Source organism: Pelodiscus sinensis, chromosome 5 (genome assembly GCF_052426305.1).
Source record: "Pelodiscus sinensis isolate ZL-2025 chromosome 5, ASM5242630v1, whole genome shotgun sequence".
Classification (NCBI taxonomy): Eukaryota; Metazoa; Chordata; order Testudines; family Trionychidae; genus Pelodiscus; species Pelodiscus sinensis.
The window spans coordinates 23,240,451-23,261,820 of NC_143056.1; the positions used below are offsets into that span (position 1 = coordinate 23,240,451).

The 21,370-nt window shown below is 43.0% G+C and overlaps 1 protein-coding gene across 2 annotated transcripts in view; it reads right to left on the reverse strand.

Annotated features, from left to right (window-relative positions):
- DLK1 (delta like non-canonical Notch ligand 1) overlaps positions 1-21,370 on the reverse strand; it is a 143,730-nt gene that overhangs the window by 39,496 nt on the left and 82,864 nt on the right. The window contains exon 1 of one of the 2 annotated variants that reach the window (XM_075926561.2): positions 17,815-17,920. The exons of the other annotated variant lie outside the window; for it this stretch is intronic. Within the exon in view, the coding sequence (XP_075782676.2) occupies positions 17,815-17,905 (91 nt within the window). The 5' untranslated portion in view covers positions 17,906-17,920. Of the gene's footprint in view, positions 1-17,814; positions 17,921-21,370 lie in introns of those variants that run through there. 2 annotated transcript variants of the gene reach the window in all.

Below are 21,370 nucleotides of genomic sequence, written 5' to 3' on the forward strand. Positions count from 1 at the left end.
TCCCCATTGATTTGATTTAGCGCATCTCTCATGATAAAATGGACCTGATTAGGCCCCATTTCTGAAATGATATCCATGTATATGAGTCCTGGGGCTGGGCATGGGTGCAGAGGTCTACTCAAGAGGATAGGACTACAGTATTTCACACCAGCATCCAAGGTCCTGCCTTATGAGCTGGAGCTGCTCCGAGTGTATGCAAGAGTTCAATGTGGGGCAAGGGAAATGTGCCAGCTGTTGCATACATTCTGGTGTGGGACAGTTTGACTTATAGATGGAGAAATGCACAATAATATGAACCTTATTCCTCCTCTAGGCTTCAATCCAATTCTCACTTAAGTCAATGAGGGTAAGTCTACACTTACCTTGCAGGAGGAATAATGGTAGTTTGAATTAGGAGCTTTAATTTGATCTACCTAGTCCATGCCACTTATAGCCGCGGGCAGGTAGTTCAAACTACAGGCATTTAAAAATGGCGCCCACCCGGGAACATGCAAATGAAGCCCGGGATATTTAAATCCCGGGCTTCATTTGCAAGTTCAAATGCCTACATTAGCCACCCTAGTTCGAACTAGAGTGGCAGTGTACACATACCCAGAGGGCCTTCCTTAACTGGAAAGCGAGTTAGACTGGGCTGTGAAAAAAAGAAGCACATGCCACATATGGCCAAATAGAAACCTGACTGAATCCTCACAGGGTCATAAAAGGAGGCTCCATAAGGAGGCAGTTGGGAGGAGTGTCATTTTGTCACTCCTCTGTTTCATTTCCTGGAGCTCGTTCCAATCTGCCCCTTCTCCTGCTGGCTGCTTCATGTCCTGGTTTTCAATACGACCAAAATGGGACAGCAGCAGTTGGCCCGGGGGAGGGGAAAGAAGATAAGCACAATTCAGTCTTTGAGATCAGGAGTCCAAACTAATCCTGAACCCTGTTACAACTCTGCAGAAATCTGCAAGTCCCATTGCTCCTATACTGGCAATTCAGTCTAATATTGAGTGGTATTTGTACAGAACTCCATATTAATCCCACAGGGCTTAATTTTGTGATCTCATCTTTATTTTATTAAATATTTTAAGGTTCTTTGAACAGCCTGGAGCAATCTACTTCAGCCCAAAGTTCCCAAAGGACAGACCTTCACATCCCAGAGATAGATCCTCCCTCCATGTAGCCTCCTCTCTTCAGTTTGGGCCTGTTCCCTCACTGGCAGTCTCACTCACCTGGGGCTTTGGTAGTTACTCTCCCCTTCTCAGAGGACCCTTCGCATAAGAAACCCAGTTCTGTCACTGTTGGGTTGGACTATCTCCCACTCTTACCCCCCACAACTTTTAATTACTGTATTTCTTCCACTATTTTCCTTATGATCCTTCCCCTTGCTCAACTGCTCAAACTATATTCTCCTGCTCTCACTTTCTCTCTCCCCCTCTCCCCACCTCCAGATGATTCCCCCAGCCTCTTTGTCCTTCTCTATGCTGGCACATTTTGTGCTGCTGGCTAGGTGGCAGAGAAGGCAATATTTCACTGCTTAGACCCAGCTGAGAGGCTGTACACAAGCAGACTCATACAGCAAAAGGTTGCTGAGCATTACATGAGAGCACTGAACTGTGACAGTCATGCTTTTGGTGCTGCTTAGGACCACCATGAATAGAGAGAGCACTGAAGAATGGGGAAGAAGCTCCTACCCTGGTCAATAGGCATGATACCAAATATAGAAAACATATTCCTTTTAAAATAAGAGGCCTTAATGGTGGAGAATCAAAGTGACTATACAAGTAGCTTCTTGCATTTCTCATTCTGATGCATCTCTCTCATCTAGCAAGTATTTTTCTTTATGCATAAAGGATAATGGACACATTTGCATGCTGGAATAAGTGAACATAAATTAGCTGTCTAAACCTCTGCTTAGTCTACTGAGAAACGGAGACTTTCCCATTTACATTTCATGCATCTGCTGGATAGGAATAATATATTCACAGTGAACAAACAGCTGTTATTCTTCAACAGTAATATGTCCAGGTCCTGGAAGCCAGAGTGTTTATTCTCAGTGCCAGAAAATGTTTTACACCTAAGTAATTAAAATAGAGGGGAAAGAAGATAATTTTTTTCCCTGAGAGTGTGAGCATTTCCCTCTCTATTTGCAAGTGATGTGGTCTTCAGTATCCTTAGATGGGCACATGACCCTTTTGCATTCCAGGCTCCTTGCACTTAGCAGTGGATGGTATGGTCATGTAGAGCAGTAGTTTGGAACTAGGGCTGTGTCTAGACTGCAAGCCTCTTTTGAAAGATGCTTTTTTGAAAGATACTTTTGAAAAAGCTTCTTTCGAAAAAGAGCATCTAGATTACAATCAGTACTTTCGAAAAAGCAAGCTGCTTTTTCGAAAGAGAGCACCCAGGCAGTCTGCATGCTCTCTTTCGAAAAAGCACAGTTTGCATTACATAGCGCCTATTTTCGAAAGAGCACTTTCGAAAAAAGGCGTTCTTCCTCGTGAAATGAGGAGTATGGCTGTCGAAAGAAAAGCCGCGTTCTTTCGATTTAATTTCGAAAGAACATGGCTGTAGTCTAGACGCAGGTGAAGTTTTTTTTGAAAAAAGGCTACTTTTTTCAAAAAAACCCTGCAATCTAGACACAGCCTAGGAGTCCAGGCCTCTTGGACTTTCAGGGGTTCTGGCAAGCATGACTGGGATTAGACTTGGTAGGGCCCAGGACAGAAAGCTGAATCCCCATTGGAATGGGCCTGTATCCCAGGACTTCAAGCTCACTTAGTGGAAACCGCAGCCTGAGCAACTTAGCTTCACAATGCCTCCTATGGTATGGGACCCCAGGTCCTCCTGCTACCCCCAAACACTGTCCGTGGGGCAGAAAAACTGTTGTGGCACTTTCATTTCAAAGTTAACTCAGACTCTTACACTGGTAGTTGTCATCTCTAACCCACCTATCCCCATCACTGCACAGAATAACTCTCAACCAAGTTTAATGGTGTATTCAAACCTATCAAGTTTGCTTGACTGGGCTGCTTTCAGGCATGCTGGTAATCTGTCCATCCTCAAAGAGGATGGAGGCAAAATTATTACAATGGTACTAGCCAGAGAATCATAGGAGATTAGGGTTGGAAGACACCTCAAGACAGAGGTCAGCAACCTTTCAGAATGGTATGCAGAGATTTAACTTATTCACCTGTATGTATGGGTCTGAGTGCTGGTGATACTTTTTAAAGTCAATAATATTCCTAATTACAGCGTCTTCCTTAATAAATAAATAAAGATGCAGAGATCTTACTGGTTAGCGTGAACCTTGTCTTTGCTTTGTCTTGCTGAGTTCTCTGATCTTGGGCTTGTACTCTGATACTTAAGCAGCACACAAGCCTCTGAGTGTTCAGTCAGATGTCCCAAATAAACTGTCCCCTGCCTCCACCTCACCCCAATGCTAGCACCCACCCACCCTCTTTGCCCCACTCATCCCATGCAGTCATACACGTGCTGCTCCTGTCCCCAGCTGGGTTGCCAGGCTGCCTCTGCCCCACTGTCATGGGTCCATTACTTGAGGAGTGGCCACATGGCTCAAGCCCTGGTCCCGGCTGCCCAGGAGCAACCTCCTACCCCGGCCTCGGCTCCGCTGCAAAAGGAGCAGCGCACGTGGCCCAAGCTCCAACTACTGGAGCTTGCCCAGCTGAATCCCATGTGCCCACCACCACCACCACTAGCAGCAGCTAACTTTCTTAGATAGGCTCACTGCTGCTTCCACCAGATCACTTCTATAATGGAGTTGGACGGGTAGAGAAGGGGAAGAGCACCGACCACTGGCTGATGCTCAGCCCAGTCTGCAACCTCCCCGCCTACCCCCAGAGCTTGTTCTATGGCTGTGCACCAACCACAAGGCTCAAGTGGCAGCACAGGCTCTCGCTGCATGCGGGAGGAAGGGTGGGGTTGAGCTCCCACCCCACATGCCAGTAAAAAATTGGCTCACCTGCTGCTTGTGGCATGCATGCTGGGGGTCACCAACCCCTGCCTGTAGTCCAATCCCTGCTCAATACAGAACCAACCACAACTAAATCATCCCAGCCAAAGCTTTGTTAAGCCTGGCCTAAAAAATCTTTAAGGATGGAGATTCCACCACCTCCCTTCATAACTCATCCCACTGCTACAGCACCATCCTAGTAAAGTCTTTTTCACTAATGTCCAACCTAGTCCTCCCATACTTTAATCTAAGACCATTGCTCCTCATTCTGTCATCTGCCTCTAGTGCCTAGCTCCATTCTCTTTCGAACCCCCCTTCAGAGAGCTGGAGGCTGCTATCAAATACCCCCTCACTCTTCTGCAGACTAAGCCCACTTCCCTCAGAAGTCATGTGTCCCAGCACTCCTCCCTCCCCAATCATTTTCATTACCTTCTGCTGGACTCTCTCCAATATATCCACATCCTTTCTATAGAAGGGGACCCCACAACTGTATGCAATACTTCAAATGTGGCCTTACCAGTGCCGAATAGAGGGCAATAATCAGTTCCCTCAAGCTGCTGGCTATGCTCCTATTAATGTAGCCCAATATTCCATCAGCCTTCTTGCCAACAAGGGCACATTGTTGACCAATATCCAACTTTTCATCTACCATAATCCCCAGGTTCTTTTCTGCAGAACTGCCACTTTGCCATTTGGTGATCAGCCTGTAGCAATCCTTGGGATTCTTCCTTCCTAAGTGCAGGACTCTGCACTTGTCCTTATTGATCATCATCAGATTTATTTTGTCCCAATCCTACAATTTGTCTAGGTTACTCTGGATCCTATCTCTACCCCTCATCTTATTTACCTCCCTGTCATGGGGCGGCCTTTCCCTCATGGTATCTCCAGCCGGTAGTCTTGGGAATTAGCTCATCAACTCACTCCTATCGATAGGAGGGCCCCATCCAATAGCCTCCCCCAAAGTGACCCAAAGGTCGAGGTCCAATGCTCACCCCCTTTTCCCAGGCTGCTCGGTCCAAGGTTCCTCCCCATGACCCACAGGTCAAAGTCTATAGTTTGCCCCCTGGGGTCAGGACAACTCAATTCAATAGTCCCGTCATAATCCAAAATTAGTAGTCTGTTAGGGTATGTCTACACTAGCCCCCTAGTTTGAACTAGGGAGGCTAATGTAGGCATTCAAAGTTGCAAATCAAGCCCAGGATTGAGGTTTAACAGGTAGTTCGAACTAGGGCTTTCTTTCGAGCTACCGGGTCCCTGCTGCGTATAGACATGTGCAGTTAGTCCGGACTTGTAAATTTCAAAAATGGCAACCAGCTGAGAAGATCCAAATCAAGCATGGGATATTTAAATCCCGGGCTTGATTTGCCATTTTGAATGCCTAAATTAGCCTCCCTAGTTTGAACTAGGGAGCTAGTGTAGACATACCCTGACTAACTCTCTAAGGGTATGTCTACACTACCCCGCTAGTTCGAATTAGGAGGGTAATGTAGGCATATCGCACTTGCAAATGAAGCCCGGGATTTGAATTTCCCGGGCTTCATTTGCATAAGCCGGGCGCCGCCATTTTTAAATCCCGGCTAGTTCGAACCCCGTGCCGCGCGGCTACACGCGGCACGGAGTAGCTAGTTCGGATTAGGCTTCCTAATCCGAACTAGCTGTACTCCTCATTCCACAAGGAGTACAGCTAGTTTGGATTAGAAGCCTAATCCGAACTAGCTACTCCGTGCCGCGTGTAGCCGCGCGGCACGGGGTTCGAACTAGCCGGGATTTAAAAATGGCGGCGCCCGGCTTATGCAAATGAAGCCCGGGAAATTCAAATCCCGGGCTTCATTTGCAAGTGCGGTATGCCTATATTACCCTCCTAGTTCGAATTAGGAGGGTAGTGTAGACATACCCTCAGAGGGTATGTTTACACTTCATTCCTCTTTCGAGAGCAGAATGAAAATGCAGGTGAGCGAAATTGCAAATGAAGCACAGATTTGAATTTCCCATGCTTCATTTGCATAATCATGTCTGGGCGCTATTTCGAAATATCCTATTTCGAAAAAAGAAACGCTTTCTAAACACGGTTATTTCAAAAGAAACCTCTTCTTTCGAAATTACCCTTAGACCACATTTTATAAGGAGTAAGGGTAATTTCTAAAGAACGGTTTTCATTCGAAATAACCACATCTAGATAGCATTTCTTTTTTCGAAATAGGGTATTTCGAAATAGCGCCTGGATTCAATTATGCAAATGAAGCACAGGAAATTCAAATTTGCCTTTCATTTGCAATTTCGCTCACCTGCATTTGCATTCCTCTCTCGAAAGAGGAATGCAGTGTAGACATACGTACTTTGCTCTTAGGGTATCTCCCAGCAAGGAGGTCTAGGCCCTCCCAAGCAACTGGACTCTGGCCTAGGGCCCTATTAGTAGCTTGCTCACGCCATGGAATCAGTGGGAATTCCTGACCACAACACGCTAACTCTAGTGGCTTACTCACACCCAAATCTAGACCCCAACACTCTGGGGGGGCCTGCTCATGCCCCTGAGTGAGCGGGGAATCCAAACGGCAACACGCAGACTCCTCACCAGCAGCTCACTCACCCCAATTGCTGTTGCTGCTTCCTGGCAGGCCTGTTTCACCATGTCCCTCTTTATTTTAGGAACTGCTCCTTTCCACCAGATCCAACGAGGTCTCAAGAAATGTCCTGTCCTCAGTTTGTGTGGTACGTCCTGACCTCTGGATAAGTGCTGGGGCTTTCAGGGATCTGGCTCAGCATGTCCTCTCCCTCTAGCTACCAGCCCCAACTGAGCTGAGCTGCTCTCTTTTATATTAGAGAAACTTGAGCATGCCCAGTAAGCTAACGGGGGTGTGGCCTCTTTTGCCCTCAGGGAGGAGTTAACCTGACCAGTACAGGGTGGGTATGCCCCATCACACTCCCCCCCACAGAGTTGTTGGTGGAGCAATCCATACATCATCTAGATCATTAATGAGGATGCTGAACAAAACTAGCCCCAGGACTGACCCCTGGGGCACTCCACATGATACTGGCTGCCAACTAGACATTAAGTTGTTGATCACTACCCATTGAGCCAGAGGATTTAGCCAGTTTTCTATCCACCTTATAGTCCATACATCTAGGCCATACTTCTTCAACTTGCTGGAAGGATACTGTGGGATGCTGTATCAAAAGCTTTGCAAAAGTCAAGGTATATCACATCCATCACTTTTTCCATATCCACAGAGCCTGTTATCTCATCATAGAAGATTGAAGGTGGTCAGGCGTGACTTGTCCTTGGTGAATCCATGTTGACTGTTCCTGATCTCACTTCCAGAGCCTTTCCACAATCCCCGAGGCTTGGAAACACAGACAAGTTCTTCACGTGGGAAAGAAACCACCATTCAGTTTACTGCTGCATCAAGAACAATGAAATTTGCCCCCAGATGTCATGGTGAGACTAATCAGCACCAGAAAGGACACTGTAACTCGAGGTTGGTTTTGCAGTGTTGCTACTCACACCCAAGATAGATTAACCTGGGTGCTCAGATCAAGGTGCCAATCGGCTAAATAACTTCTACACGGCGACATGCCCTTAAGGGTTTGAATGCTGGTCTGATTGGTTGCAGGACAAAATAAATTGTTGAATTATTTCAAAATCAGTATATAATATTGTATGCCCTGCTTTCGCCAGACAGAGTACAGAGCTTTTCACACAAAAGCAGCAGGAGCTAGACATCATAATGATAAAAGAAAGGTACTTCTAAACACACAGATCCCTAAGCTGAAACACTGTCAGTGAACAGCAAAGAAATAACCTTAAATCTGAGCTGTAAAAACACTCACAGTAATTACAAAATGGAAACAGACTTTATTTGTCCATGACAGATCAATAACTTTCTCTCAGATCTCTACATAAAACCTTCAATATCTTTGACTTATTCATAAACAAGCCATATAATCCAAACTACTTTACCCATTAGTATGTCATCTGAGATTGTTTTAGTAACCTTCATGAAACAATACACATTGAAATTTCACATCAAAATGGCAATCTTTTCCCACTGGGCAAAATAATTTCATATACTATACACCTAATTGAGCAAATATCATTAGACAAAGCATGCTATGAATACAGATTAAACATAATTTACCGAAGGTCATAAGAATGTCCATTAAATTAAAATCAGGAATTGTTCACAACCATTAATCTAACACTGCAGAACAAATAATATGCACTCAATTATCCCTATTCAGAAAACGTTAAGAGGTAGGAAAGGGCTTGGTTAAAATCCCAGTAGAGTCAAAGGAAAAATTACTAGGGACTTCAGTGGAAGTTAGGATAGGGCACTAAAATAGCAACAATCTTAGGGTGTGTCTACACTGCATCCTTACCTTGAAATAAACTACACAATTTGCACTACACAAATTGCGTAGCTTATTTTGAGGTAATTTCAAAATAGCTTATTTCGAAATTTGGTGCTGTCTACACAGTGCCAAACTTTGAAATAAAGTGCTATTCTGAAACATCCCTTAAACCCCATGGAATGAGGGTTACAGGAATACCAGAATATTTCAAAATAATGTATATGCTCAAAAGACGCAGAATAGCTATTTCAGGAATCTTCCGGTATCCTGAAATAGTGCTGCAGTGTAGATATAGCCTTAGAAACAGAGTGAAAGTTGTTTGGCTGCTGCAATTTAATTATTTGCATGCATGAACTGGATATTGAGTCTGATGACAATTGTTTAGCTTGTGATTTCCATTCTCCTCTCACCCGGTTGTGTTTAATTCTACTTTTGAAATGAAGTTCACAATCTTAACTTCAAATTCCAAAGTTTTTTGAATTTGTGTTCTTATCCTGTTGCATAGAGAAGAGAAAAAAGCCAACCACTAACAAAAGCTTCCTACCAGTTACTGTATTCACCAAATAGATTTCAAACACTTTTCAAATGGAGGTTAAACACATGCTATAATTATACTTGTCTTAATGCTGTTAAACATATGAATAAGTATAACGTAATTACACCTTCATTATAGGACTCTCAGTTATAGCACGCTGACAGAAGGGCTACTGTACTATGATTTCAAAACTCTTTGAAATCAATCTTAGAGTTTTAAGATAATTTCCTACAAAAAAATGCTTAGCAGATTTTAACCTATCCCTTGTCATTTCTTGGCAGTGTGCAGAGTATCAATATTTCGCACAGCTATCAGCTCTTCCAAAAACAAAAAAGCAGCCTTTTTATTAGACACTTTTCTTCTTGAGGCTTTGGGTATATCTAAACTATATCCCTTTTTGGTAAAGGAATGTAAATTAGACATATTGAAATTATAAATGAAGCCTGGATTTGAATTTCCTGCACTTTATTTGCATAATGGCAGCTGTAGCTTTTTTTAGAAAGCCGCTTTTCGAAAAAAAACCCCGGGGTCGAGACGAGGATCTTCTGACAGAAATGCCCTGTTTCAAAAGATCCTGTAACCCCAAAAATGAGGGTTACAGGATCTTTTGAAACGAGGCATTTCTGTCGAAAGATCCCCGTCTTGACCGCAGGTTTTTTTCGACCACCATTATGCAAATGAAGCATGGGAAATTCAAATCCTGGTTTCATTTACAATTTCAATATGTCTAAATTACATCCTTTTATTGAAAAAGGGATGAAGTTTAGACATACCCTTTGTTTGTGATGCTGAAGGTGCATTGGTTACAGTAAAAGAAGCAAGAAGAAAAACCCCACAAGTTAAACAACAAGCAGTTATAATTGTGATGGAGCTTTGCCTTGATCTAATGACAATCAGGAAGATAACTCTTTATAAAACATAACAATTTCCTGTGGACAGATTGGTGTTTAATGGAGTCTTCACTGTTCAGGAACACAGGAAATTGTCACATGATTATAAATTCAAAGGGGGCAGGGATAGTATCTTTTTTAAAAATGAAAGGCATCAGTTCTCCAGCCATAGATTCATAGAACTGGAAGGAAGCTTGAGAAATCATCGAATCTAGTCCCCTTTACTTATGGCAGGACCAAGCACCATCTAGATCATCCCTGATAGGTATTTATCTAACCTGCTCTTAAAAGTCTCCAATGATGGAGATTCCACAAATTCCCTAGGCAATTTATTGCAGTGCTTAACCACTCTGACAAGAAATTTTTTCTAATGTCCAAGCTAAACTTCCCTTCCTGCAATTTAAGCCCATTGCTTCTTGTCCTATAATCAGAGGTTATTATAAACAACACTAATATTAAATAGTAAATGAAATAGGCTCATACCAATTTATCACATCAGAATCAAACAAACATGTCAGCTGATGAGTCCTCATTTATTGTGTATTCTTTCTACAGCTATTTATATTTTTTAACACAGTCCAGAATTGATGCTACATCTGGAAATTCTTAGACCTTGTCTCCAGTCTGTGGAAGATCTATTCTGCTTCAATTGATCTTCCGGAGTTCAATTTAGTGAGTCTAGCTTCATCAAACTCAGAGAGTGTCCCCGCCAGCAGAGGGTACTCTTGCTATTATGAGGAGTAAGGGAAGCTGACAGAAACATTTGCTCCTGTCGGTCTTCCACTGTGGGAACAATGCCAAGAGTGGCTTAAGGTAAGCTGATTTCCCCCTTCCCTAAAGGCAGGCTCCCTGCAGTAGTACCCTATCTCGCTGCCAGGTCCAGCATTCCAATCATCTGGGTCAGGTCAATCCTCCTACCAAGAGCCTCTGGCAACTCTCAGCTACTTGCTAGCTTGAGCCCAGCTTCTTGTCTCAACCAAAGCAGGCTATCTGTTCTCCTTACCTAGATGGCACTCCAGGGTGGGGATCTTCTCCCCAGCCAGACTAGCTACTGGGCTTTCTTCTTCTTAAATCCCACACTCACCACAGATGTAGCAGGGCAGGGCTAAATGAACAGAGCTGAGTGGCCCATTGGTGCCTGGCCCTTAAAGGAGCAGGCTATCCTATTCCATGCACCCTTTCATTCATGCTTTTTTCCTATCGTAGGTTTAATGGCCCCATCTAAGGAACTAAAATTCTGACCACTTAGGTGAGTATCACTGTCCTGGCCAATTTTGGGGTAACTACATTCTGGCTAGTAACAAGCTCCTGCTGTTTCATTTGAATTAGGAATAAAAAATGCTTGCAGGAGCCAGTCTTGTGGTAAAAAAGAATAAAAGGCTGACCAAGAAAAAACTAGCCATAAAATTAGATAAGTTGAAATATATCCTGGCTCTCAGAGTGACATCCTCTCTGCAAACCATAGCCAGACTCACTTCCTCAGCACTGGCTCATTGTTTGATAGCCCTTTATTATCTCTGTCTTCCACCAATTATTGCTTCCAATAAACATATTGAGACCTCTAACAGCAGAGCACCTGAGATAATGCTTTTCTGCTGAATTTCCCTTATAAATCTTCAGTGCATAAACTTTTGCTTGGAGTTAAATTCCATTGTCTCAGCACATGAGTCATAATCAATGATGTGGCTGTACTGAAGCCCAGTCCTATAAAGGTGGCTAATTTATTACTTCACCTGTTTAGGTACATCTTAGGGCAGTGGTCTCCAACCTTTTTACACCCAAGATCACTTTTTAAATCTCAGAACAGCCCAGCCCCTTGCTTGAAGCCCCGCCCTCTCTAGTCTCCTCCTGTCCATCACTTGCTATCCCCAACCCTTACTTACACACGCTGATGAACAGTTTATTTTTAAATTATGCGATATATAAAATTAAAATCACGTGTTTATAGTTATGAAATAAATGGTCAGTTTTTTATTCATGCTATTTAAATCTAAAATGAAGCATTTATAATTATACATTTTGTGTGGTCAGAGTTCTGCGGCTCGGGGCAGGGGAGAGGGAACAGGGTAATGGGAGGGCAGAGGACAGGGTTCTGCAGCAGGGGACAGGGTGCCAGTGTGGACAGAGTTCAGGGAATGGGGACAGAGTTCTGTAACTGGGGACAGGGGAGTAGGGTCTGGGGAGTGGGGACAGGGTGCCAGTGGCAGCAGACAGTTCCCTGCATCTGCCTATTCCCAGGATTCTCCCGCCCCCGCCCCCTAGAGGTAAGCCTGCACACGCCTCCTCCGGGCCCAACTCCCCCTCCTCCCCCACCCCCCCGCGGGGCAGGGAAACCCCTCGTGTGCCTGCCCCGGGGACAACCCCCCCTCCCGCGGTGGAGCCAAACCCCCGCGGGAGCCTGCCCCGGGGCCAAACACCCCTTCCATGGCATGGCCCTGCCCATCCCCTCTCCTCCTGCAACGTGGCCAACCCCCATGGGCACCTGCCATGGGGCCAAACCCCCTCCACAGTGCGGCCCGGTCCGGCCCAGCAGGTGCCTTCCTGGTCCAGGGTGGAGATCATGGACCTTATTCAGGTTTGGGGGGAATGCCCCTAACGTCCATGATCTCTGCACTAGGCAGAGGAACACAGCCATCTATGGCAGGATACCTGCCAGCCTGGCCACCAAAGGCCACATGCAAATCCAGGAGCAGGTTCGCATGAAAATCAAGTTGGTCTGGTGAGACCCCCCCAACCCTGAGCCCTGAGCTTCCCCTCCCCCTTCTTCCCCTTGCTTCCCCTTTCCAGCTCCCTCCTCCTCCCAGGTTTCCCCCTTCCCTTTCCTACCCTCTCTTCTCCCCTCTCCTGCCTCCTTTCCCCAGTCTCACCAGAGTTTCATTCCCCACTCCACCCATTTTGTTAAATAAAGACAGTTTGTGTTCATGGAAATACATGTATTTTATTTTACATCAGGAAGGGGGTTAGGGAGAGGTAAGTGGAAGGACATGAGGGAGGAATGAGGCACAAGCCCACAGTGGGGCAGACCAGGGAGGTTCTTAGTGCTCCTAATCTCTCCCTCAGGTCCTCCTGGATAATGACAGCCTCCTGGATGGACCTCCCGGATGGCAGCCTGCAGAAAGTACAGCCAGGCTCACAGCAATGCGTTCAGAAGAAGCACCAGAGTGCTCAGGGGCAGCTCTGGCTCCATGTTGCAGAGTGCTGTGTGTCCTGAGTGAGGGCAACTATATCACACAGAGACAAAATGCTTTGCTGTCCCTCACTGAGGTAGGCAAGCAAGCAGGGAAACCTGAGAACCATCTGTCTGGGGTGAGGGGTCCTTTTAAGCACAAGCCTCAGGCAGCAGCCACACAAAGTAACTCCTGACCTGATGCCCTGCCAGACCTGGTTCCGGCTCGCCTTAAATGTGATTCAGCATCCACTCAGTGTGGACGTACTATTTCAAAATAGCAAAACGCTATTTCAAAATATTGTGTGTAGACGTGTTATTTCGAATTAACTATTTTGAAATAAGATATTTTGAAATAACGCTATAGTATAGACATACCCTAACTTTCTTCTTGAAGCACTTTTTAGTGAGACTTATGCTCCTAAATCGTGTTGGTTTTCAAACACTAAACCGTGCTCTACTCATCTTCAGGCCAGATTCTAATTACCCTAAATGGGTGCTCTTTGGGCAAGGTGAGGCATACGAGGCCCAGGATTAGGAATGAACATGACCTATCTTTTATAAGAAAACTTAGAATTCAGCTTGCTAAAGAATCTTTATATAAATGGGAGATTATTATTTTCATATCAGTCATTCTTTGTTATTCAAGGTTATAAACATATCAAGAATCACAAATAGAACAGATCAACATCTTTTGGGCAGGAACTACTATGTTGCCATATACAGTGGGGCCCTGAGCCTTGATGGGGCTCCCTCGGTACCACGATTATACAAATAACAGTAATAAGAATGATACAATGGAGCCTCAGGTCATTCGGCCATGAGAATCATCATCATCCTTTTGACGCCAAAGTCAGCAAATATTTGAGCACATGCTGAAGTTCCACTGAAGTCCATGGGACTTAAGCACATGCTCAAATACAAGTATCTGCTGAAGTGTTTTCTGAAGAGGGACAGACTCAAGCACATGCTTAAAATTAAGTATGTTTAAGCATTTTGCTGAAGAAGGACCCATACATAGTGTAGCTAAGGTTAAAAGCTCAGGTATATCTTGGATATAGAGGTGAAATATAAGAAGTAATGTACAATATGGGGCTTACAAACCTCAGGCCTCTGGGGGGTATATCTATACTGCAACACTATTTTGAAATAACTAGCACTATTCCAAAATAACTTAATCTGCATCTATACAACAGGCAGTTATTTCAAAATAGTGTTAAAATACTGTTAAGCTGGAGGACTTCTTACACTGACTCCTGTAACCCTCATTGTATGAGGAGCAAGGGAAGTCCAAGGAAGAGTACTCTATTTCGAAATAAGTGCTGTGTAGATGCTCCCTACTTCAAAATAAGATATGCAATTAATGTAGCTCAATTTGCATAGCTTATTTCGAGTTAAGCCCTACTGTGTAGATGCACCCTAAAGTATTTAGTTTAGCCAAATTAGGCCTTAGAATAAGTTAGCATAAGAAAATAAATAATAAATCTGCTGAACTTGTGTCTGTGTTGCGTTATGCTGATGTTTTGAAAGTTGCCTAGTTTAACAATGTCTGAGTAGACACCTCAAGATGACCCTTGATAGCAGGGGAGAAATGTTAGTGACATCCTTAGCTACTTGCTACTATGGTTATAAAGTGACAAATTTTAATAAGTGTAAGGATGACTAATGAGTTAGCCTATCATAAACAAGGCACCTCTAAAGGTGTGGTGCATGGAAGTTCAAATAAGAAAAAGTAGCTAAAATCTTTATAAATATGTATGAACTCCAGTCGGCATACAGTAAAGTTGTATTCCAGCCTTTGTGAAGTGGTGGAGAAGATACCAGGATGGTGACCACTGATGATGCTGAGGAGGACTGACATAGCCAGTATTTCCAAAGGGTATGGTGTAAGTAATGCAAATCTTACGAGTTTCATATTGCTGTCTCTCTCTTCTTTACCTGACTGCAGTGTGCATATCATTTAATTGAATAATATACAGCCTTATTATAGAAAGAGCACCATGTGGTCTCTGTTGTGCTTTTGAGGTCCCTGTACTCTTGATAACCTATACTATAGTTGATCTTGAGCACTAACCTCTCAAAGATTAAAGTATGTGTAAAGCCTCATCTTGGGGTGGGCCATCGGTTAAAGTAACCCAGAGCTATAGAAAGGCTCCAATAGCTACTGAAAGGGTATTCTTGTTTGCCTTTTCCAGATTCATGCTGTATGCATTTGCTTGTCATTTTTATGTGTCTGAGTGACCCAGCTCTGATCTATGTGCTTTCAGTAGTGCATTAGTTAAGCTCAGGTCATCCCCAGACTCCTGTCAACAAGCTGTATGTTATGGGTTGGGTCACAGGGGTCCCTTTGGGGTTGTCACTTGATGTGCTGGTCACACCACTGAGCCTACCAAACTCCTTTGTGGAGCAGCATTTTATCCTGTCTTGCTTGGCCAGAAGCTCTGGTCTCCCCCAGCCAAAACACAGCACTTGGGTAACAATCCCCCAGAAGAGCAACAGACACTGAACCAGCTCAGCTCTGAGAAGAGTCAGCTAAAAGTCTGCTAAAAGCACCCAAGAACACAGCCCCTAAAAAGGACCAAACCCCCAGATAAATCTGTCTTACTCTGTATAAAAGTTTTACACAGAGAAAGCTTATAAGTTTGCCCTCTGTAGCAAAGGAAGAGAGATATACATACTGGTTGCTCCCTCAATGATAACTATTTACACAGGGCTTGATAATTAACGGAAGTATTTTATTAAGTATAAAAAGTAGGATTTATGTGATTGAAAGTGAAATCAGACAGGTGAAAGTAAGTTTCTAAGCCAAAACAAAACATGCCAGCTAATCTTAATACAGTAAGAAAATTGTTACAAGCAAATTCTTACCGTAACAGTTGTTTTAACCATCTCTTTCACAAGCTAGGCAGACTCCTAGCTTGGGCCCAGTTCTTCACCATGTTCAGTCATATATTTTTCCAGCAAGCATTTTGGGTGGCAAGAGATGGTCTCTTAGGGTATGTCTACAGCAGTGTTATTTCGGAATAACCGATGTTATCCAGAATTATTTCGGAATAGCGAGGACTGAATGGTGCTATCCTTCATGTGACTGAAGATATGTCTATGCAGCAGTGTTATGTCGGAATAACTAACATAGTCCGTGTCTACACTACAAGCAATTATTTTGACATAATTGGAGGACTTCTTACTCTGACTCCTGTAACCCTCATTTTATGAGGAGTAAGGGAAGTCAGAGGAAGAGTGCTCTCTCGGACTTCTTGCTGGGTAGACAGCACGAAAAGCTTAAATAAGCTATTTCTACTTAAGCCATACAATGTATGTAGCTCCAGTTGCATAGCTTATTTCGGCTTTAGCCCTGCTGTGTAGATGTGCCCTTGGTGTCTAGCCACTCTATCCAGTACCAGGGGCATGGTCACATGTCTTTCTCGGACCAACCACAGTTTGGGCTTACAGGAAAAATAAAACCATTCACAAGTTGTTGTCTTGATCACAGAGCCATTACATTCCTAAAGTAGCACTAATGGTTTTTACTAGAATACCTGAACTAATAAAATAGGTCCCACTTAATATTTCTAAGGTCACATATGAGAAAAATACATGCACATACAGAATATGCAGATTCAGTCATCACAACTTTTAAAATGATATTTTACATGACCCATTTTGCATTTTTGAATTGTTCATATTCATACTCATAAGCCAATTTTAATAAAGCATGGGGGGAAGCTGTGTATGGTACACAACATGTCCCACTTTCATTTTGTTGATGCTTCTCATCTAATTCAATGAGTGACCAAATTCTCTGTTCACAGTGTGATCTTAGAGAATTTGGTCATCCAAATAAAGAAATCTTCAGAAGAAGTTGCATGTTCCCAGACTGCCCTGGGGACACAGTTCTACTGCTACTAGCAAGCTGATCATAATAATTACAGTGAGTTATTCAAAGATAAATGGAAAGTTAGAAGAGTCAAATTCTGTTCTCAGTTACAGTTATGGAGTCCAAGTTATGTAGTCGTAACTGAGCAGCAGTTGTTCCTGAAAATGCAGAATTCAATAGAAAAAAACACTAAAGAATAAATACATAGCTAATACTACATGCTCTTTCAATATGGGGGCAGTAGTATTTACAGATAATATAAAAAACTGAAGCAAGTTCTCATAGAGCTGAGACCAGACTCTGTTTTGCTGGTACTATTTGTAACAACAAAATATTTGCCTGCAGCAATGAATTGCAAGTGTAAATCTGAGTAGTTCCTTATCGACTGCTAACACTCCGATAGATAGCCAGGCAAAAATTCAGATTCAATAGACATGAAACTGCAAGCAGGATTGGGGCAAACTTGGTAGGCACAAGATGTGGTCCCAAGTTGGGTGCTCTTTTAAAAACTTCGGTCTTTAATGTGTAGGTGTTGACACACGTAATAAAATGAATCCTTTCCTTGAAACAAACTCTTTGGCACAGGGACTATGTTCTCTTTCAAATAAAATGCAATACATATGACCAACATTTTCTAAAGATAATATTTTAATCATGTTGCTCTCTCTGAAAACTCATGTGAGGAATTCAAGGTAGAAGACATGAAGCTGCCTAAAACAAATATTTTGCAAGAAGACACTTATAACCTATACTTCTCCTGGGCTTACAGAATGAAAGTACTTCAATACATAGCGTGTGTTAGAAATGTGTGCAGAATTTCATACAGAGAACAAGAAAACAAGCAAACCTTGGATTTTCATTGATTTCATCCACAGGCAAATAAAAATCCACTTCCCAACTTCATGCATATCAGCAAATTTTGTTATAGGAACCAATAATAGTTTCTCCTTCACTTAAGAGATGATTAATCCCACCAAACTAAAGCAAGTAAAGGAGGAGCAGTTAAAAATACAAGTGTCATGCCTATTGAATGAAAGACCCATCACTCACACAGACTGATTAAATCCAGCTCTCTCTGACAGGGCCAAATGAGGACTGCAACAGGGCTGTTTCCAGAGACCTGCAAGTGACAAAAGTCCATTTGTTAACTTCCCCACAGAAGGCATCACCCAGAACCATCCAGCTCAATTCCATAGGTTGTGGATTGCTGAGTCCACATCTATGTGGGGTTTATAGGCAGTGGATCTTTGCAGTAGCTAGTAATGATGTCCCTGCCATTTTCCTAGCTCACCCACAAACAACCTCACTGTACACTCGTGTTCAGAGGGGTCCAAGGAGATTTCTAAACAGTGGGCTGGAAGTTGCAGATTCTGACTAGGTAGCCTCTGCATAGCCACCCACCCTGAACAGAAGACCCATATGCACTCTTACTCTTAGTTCATTTGGGATCAATTTGTTTGGAGTCATGCATGGCCTTTCCATATCTGAGAGGGTTCCTCAAAATGAGGAAGAAAACATCAGAAAGAAAATGTTGGTCATATGTATTGCATTTTATTTGAAAGAGAACATAGTCACTGTGTCAAATAGTTTGTTTCAAGGAAAGGATTAGTTTTATTACGTGTGTCTCCAGTATCATGAGATGATCATAAATAGATTTCCCCTCCACCCTCCGATGTGCAGCCCATTCTATAAGTAACATTGGAATGGCTTCACAGTGGAAGAGCAGAGCTAAACAACATTTCTGCTTTCTGCATTATGTGATCTCGATCTGAGAGCTAATTCTGGCATGGAGGGAGGCATGACCTGCCAAAGATGGAAAGAAACAGGTGATATTTAGAAACCTGGGTGGGAACTTTCAAGATTCAGACTGATTAAATCCAGCTCTCTCTGACAGGGCCAAATGAGGACTGCAACAGGGCTGTTTCCAGAGACCTGCAAGTGACAAAAGTCCATTTGTTAACTTCCCCACAGAAGGCATCACCCAGAACCATCCAGCTTTCAAGATTATTTTGTTCCTGGTAACCTTGCCTTTCTATATCCGTCTTTCATATTATGGTGTAAATGTTCCGGTCATATGAATGGAATTAAAGGCCAAACTATGGCTGACATAGTGTATGTGAACTAGATGAACGATGAGACAGAGGAAGCTCCTTCACTTTAAACTTCTGGCTTTGGTTAAGACTGATATAAATGACATAATAAGAGAAATGGGACCTTTAGGAATAGGCTGAGTACATAGTGAGTAAGCCCCTTCACTGAGTGACCCCTGGAGTGTTCATAGTGTGTGCTGCTGCTGCGTCTGCTGAAAGATGAGGCTGACTTGTAGTGGGACGCTGCTGAGGTTTCTGTTTACAAGGAGTTCCTAAAGAAAAGGATTTGAATTTCTAGAATAAATAGAGGTCTCTTTGAATAGCTGAGTCTTGCAATCACCTTTGCATGTCCCCATCCTGAGGCCACCAGGTATCTGTCCAGTTGCTGATCTCAAATAATTAAGACATAGTAGCCTTAATGGAACAGAATCCAGGTCATGATGCCTGCCTCTGCTGCACTCTTACAGATAATCTCAGCAAGACATTGGGAAAACAAGGAATCTGCTCAAGTGAGACACAGAGCTCATCATCAACTCACAACCCACAACAGAAACACCAACCCAGAAACCAATCTCTGCAACAAACCCCGTTGCCAACTCTGTCCACACATCTACCCTGGTGACACCATCACAGCACCTAACCACATCCACTATACCATCAATGGCTCATTCACATGCACATTTACTAAAACCGTATAGACCATCATGTACCAGCAATGCCTCTCTGCCATGTACATTGGCCAAACTGGACTGTCTCTATGCAAAAGAATAAATGGACACAAATCAGACATCATGAATTGAAACATACAAAAACCAGTGGGGGAGCACTTTTACCTCCCTGGACACACAGTTACTGACTTGCAAGTTGCCATTCTTGGTCAAAAAAAAATCTTCAAAAGTAGACTTCAGAGAGAACCCGCTGGGCTGGAATTCATAGGCAAATCGGTTTAAATAGAAATATGGAATGGCTTTCTCATTACAATACGTAATTTCCCCTTCAGGTACTCTCACCTTCTAATCATTGTTGGAGGTGAGCCACATCCACTCTGATTTAATTAGCACTGATGTCATACTTCCACCTCTGTATCCCTCCCTTTTTTCTTTTCTCTTCAAACATCTGTGGTAGTGAGTTGTATCTCATGAAAGCTTATGCCCTAATGAACATTAGTCTTCAAAATACCACCAGACTTCTTGTTGTTTTTGCTAAAACAGACTAACATGACCACCTCTCTGAGAGCTGTGTATGTCACTAGCAAAGTGATGAAATAAATCAGCTCAAAGCATCTTACCATCTCTGCTGCCAAGTCATATATTTGATGAACAGGAAGGATGACAGATTAGAAATTTGCAAATTTTTATACAAAACAGGGATACTGTCTTTTGGAACAGGTAACAGAACACAACTCTCTCTCAGGCTAGGTCTACATTATAGGCTTTTTTCAGAAAAAGCTACGCAAATTTCCCTCCACAATTTTTCCGATTGCTTTTCCAGAAGAGACTTTTCGCCTTTTGAAAACCTGTGCACTGTAGACATGCCCTCAGAAAGGAAAGAATAGGGGAAAAAATTGAATCTACAAAATACATGGATCCAATGGCCAAAATATTCTTTGAGGCTAACAATCAGGTTGCATGAAGGACAAATATCTGTAAGTTCCCACAAAAAGCCCATGAGAGTGGGTACCACAGGTGAAATTTTTATCCTGAGGCTATGGCTACACTATCAGTTTTGCTGCAAGAGCCTATGCAAATGAAGTGTGGATTAGCATTTTCTCACTCTTCATTTGCATACTCTTTCATGCCGTTATTACACTAGGGGGTTTTGCGCAAAAACAGGCAGTGTGGCCATAGATGTTTTTCACAAAAATACCTTTTCCTGCAAGATCCTTATGCCTTTGAGACAGGCAAACAAGGATCTTGAGGAAAAAGGGTTTTTTTGCACAAAACAGCCACAGCCACACTGCCTGTTTTTGCGTAAAAACCCCTAGCACAAAAATGGAACGAAAGAGTATGCAAATGAAGCACAAGAAAATGCTAATCTGTGCTTCATTTGCATAGGCACTTGCGGCAAAACTCATAGTGTAGCTGCAGCCTGAATGTCCTCATTTCCTGTGAACCCAATTCACTTCCTTAACCCCAAAACAACTTCCTCCCCTCCACACACACACACACACACACACACACACACACACACACACTCTAAAAGCATGAACTTTAACACCTAATTTGTTTGCAAGGACTGTTTTGTGAAAACTTGGACACTCTTCTAAGCACTGAAAGCAAACTAGAAGAAATATGAAACACTGACAACTGCAGACAGCAAGGGATTTAAAAAAAAATCAATAATAACACAGAGCCAAGAAGAGAAGTATATTAAAAGGTTTTAGTATCAACTGTGTCTTACAGATTCTTGCATTTTTCTCATGTTAATTTGATATTCCTTTGTTAATTTGATAAGCAACCGAACTGAAGATATGAGCAAGACATTTGAAATTGCAGATACAATATACATAGCATTGA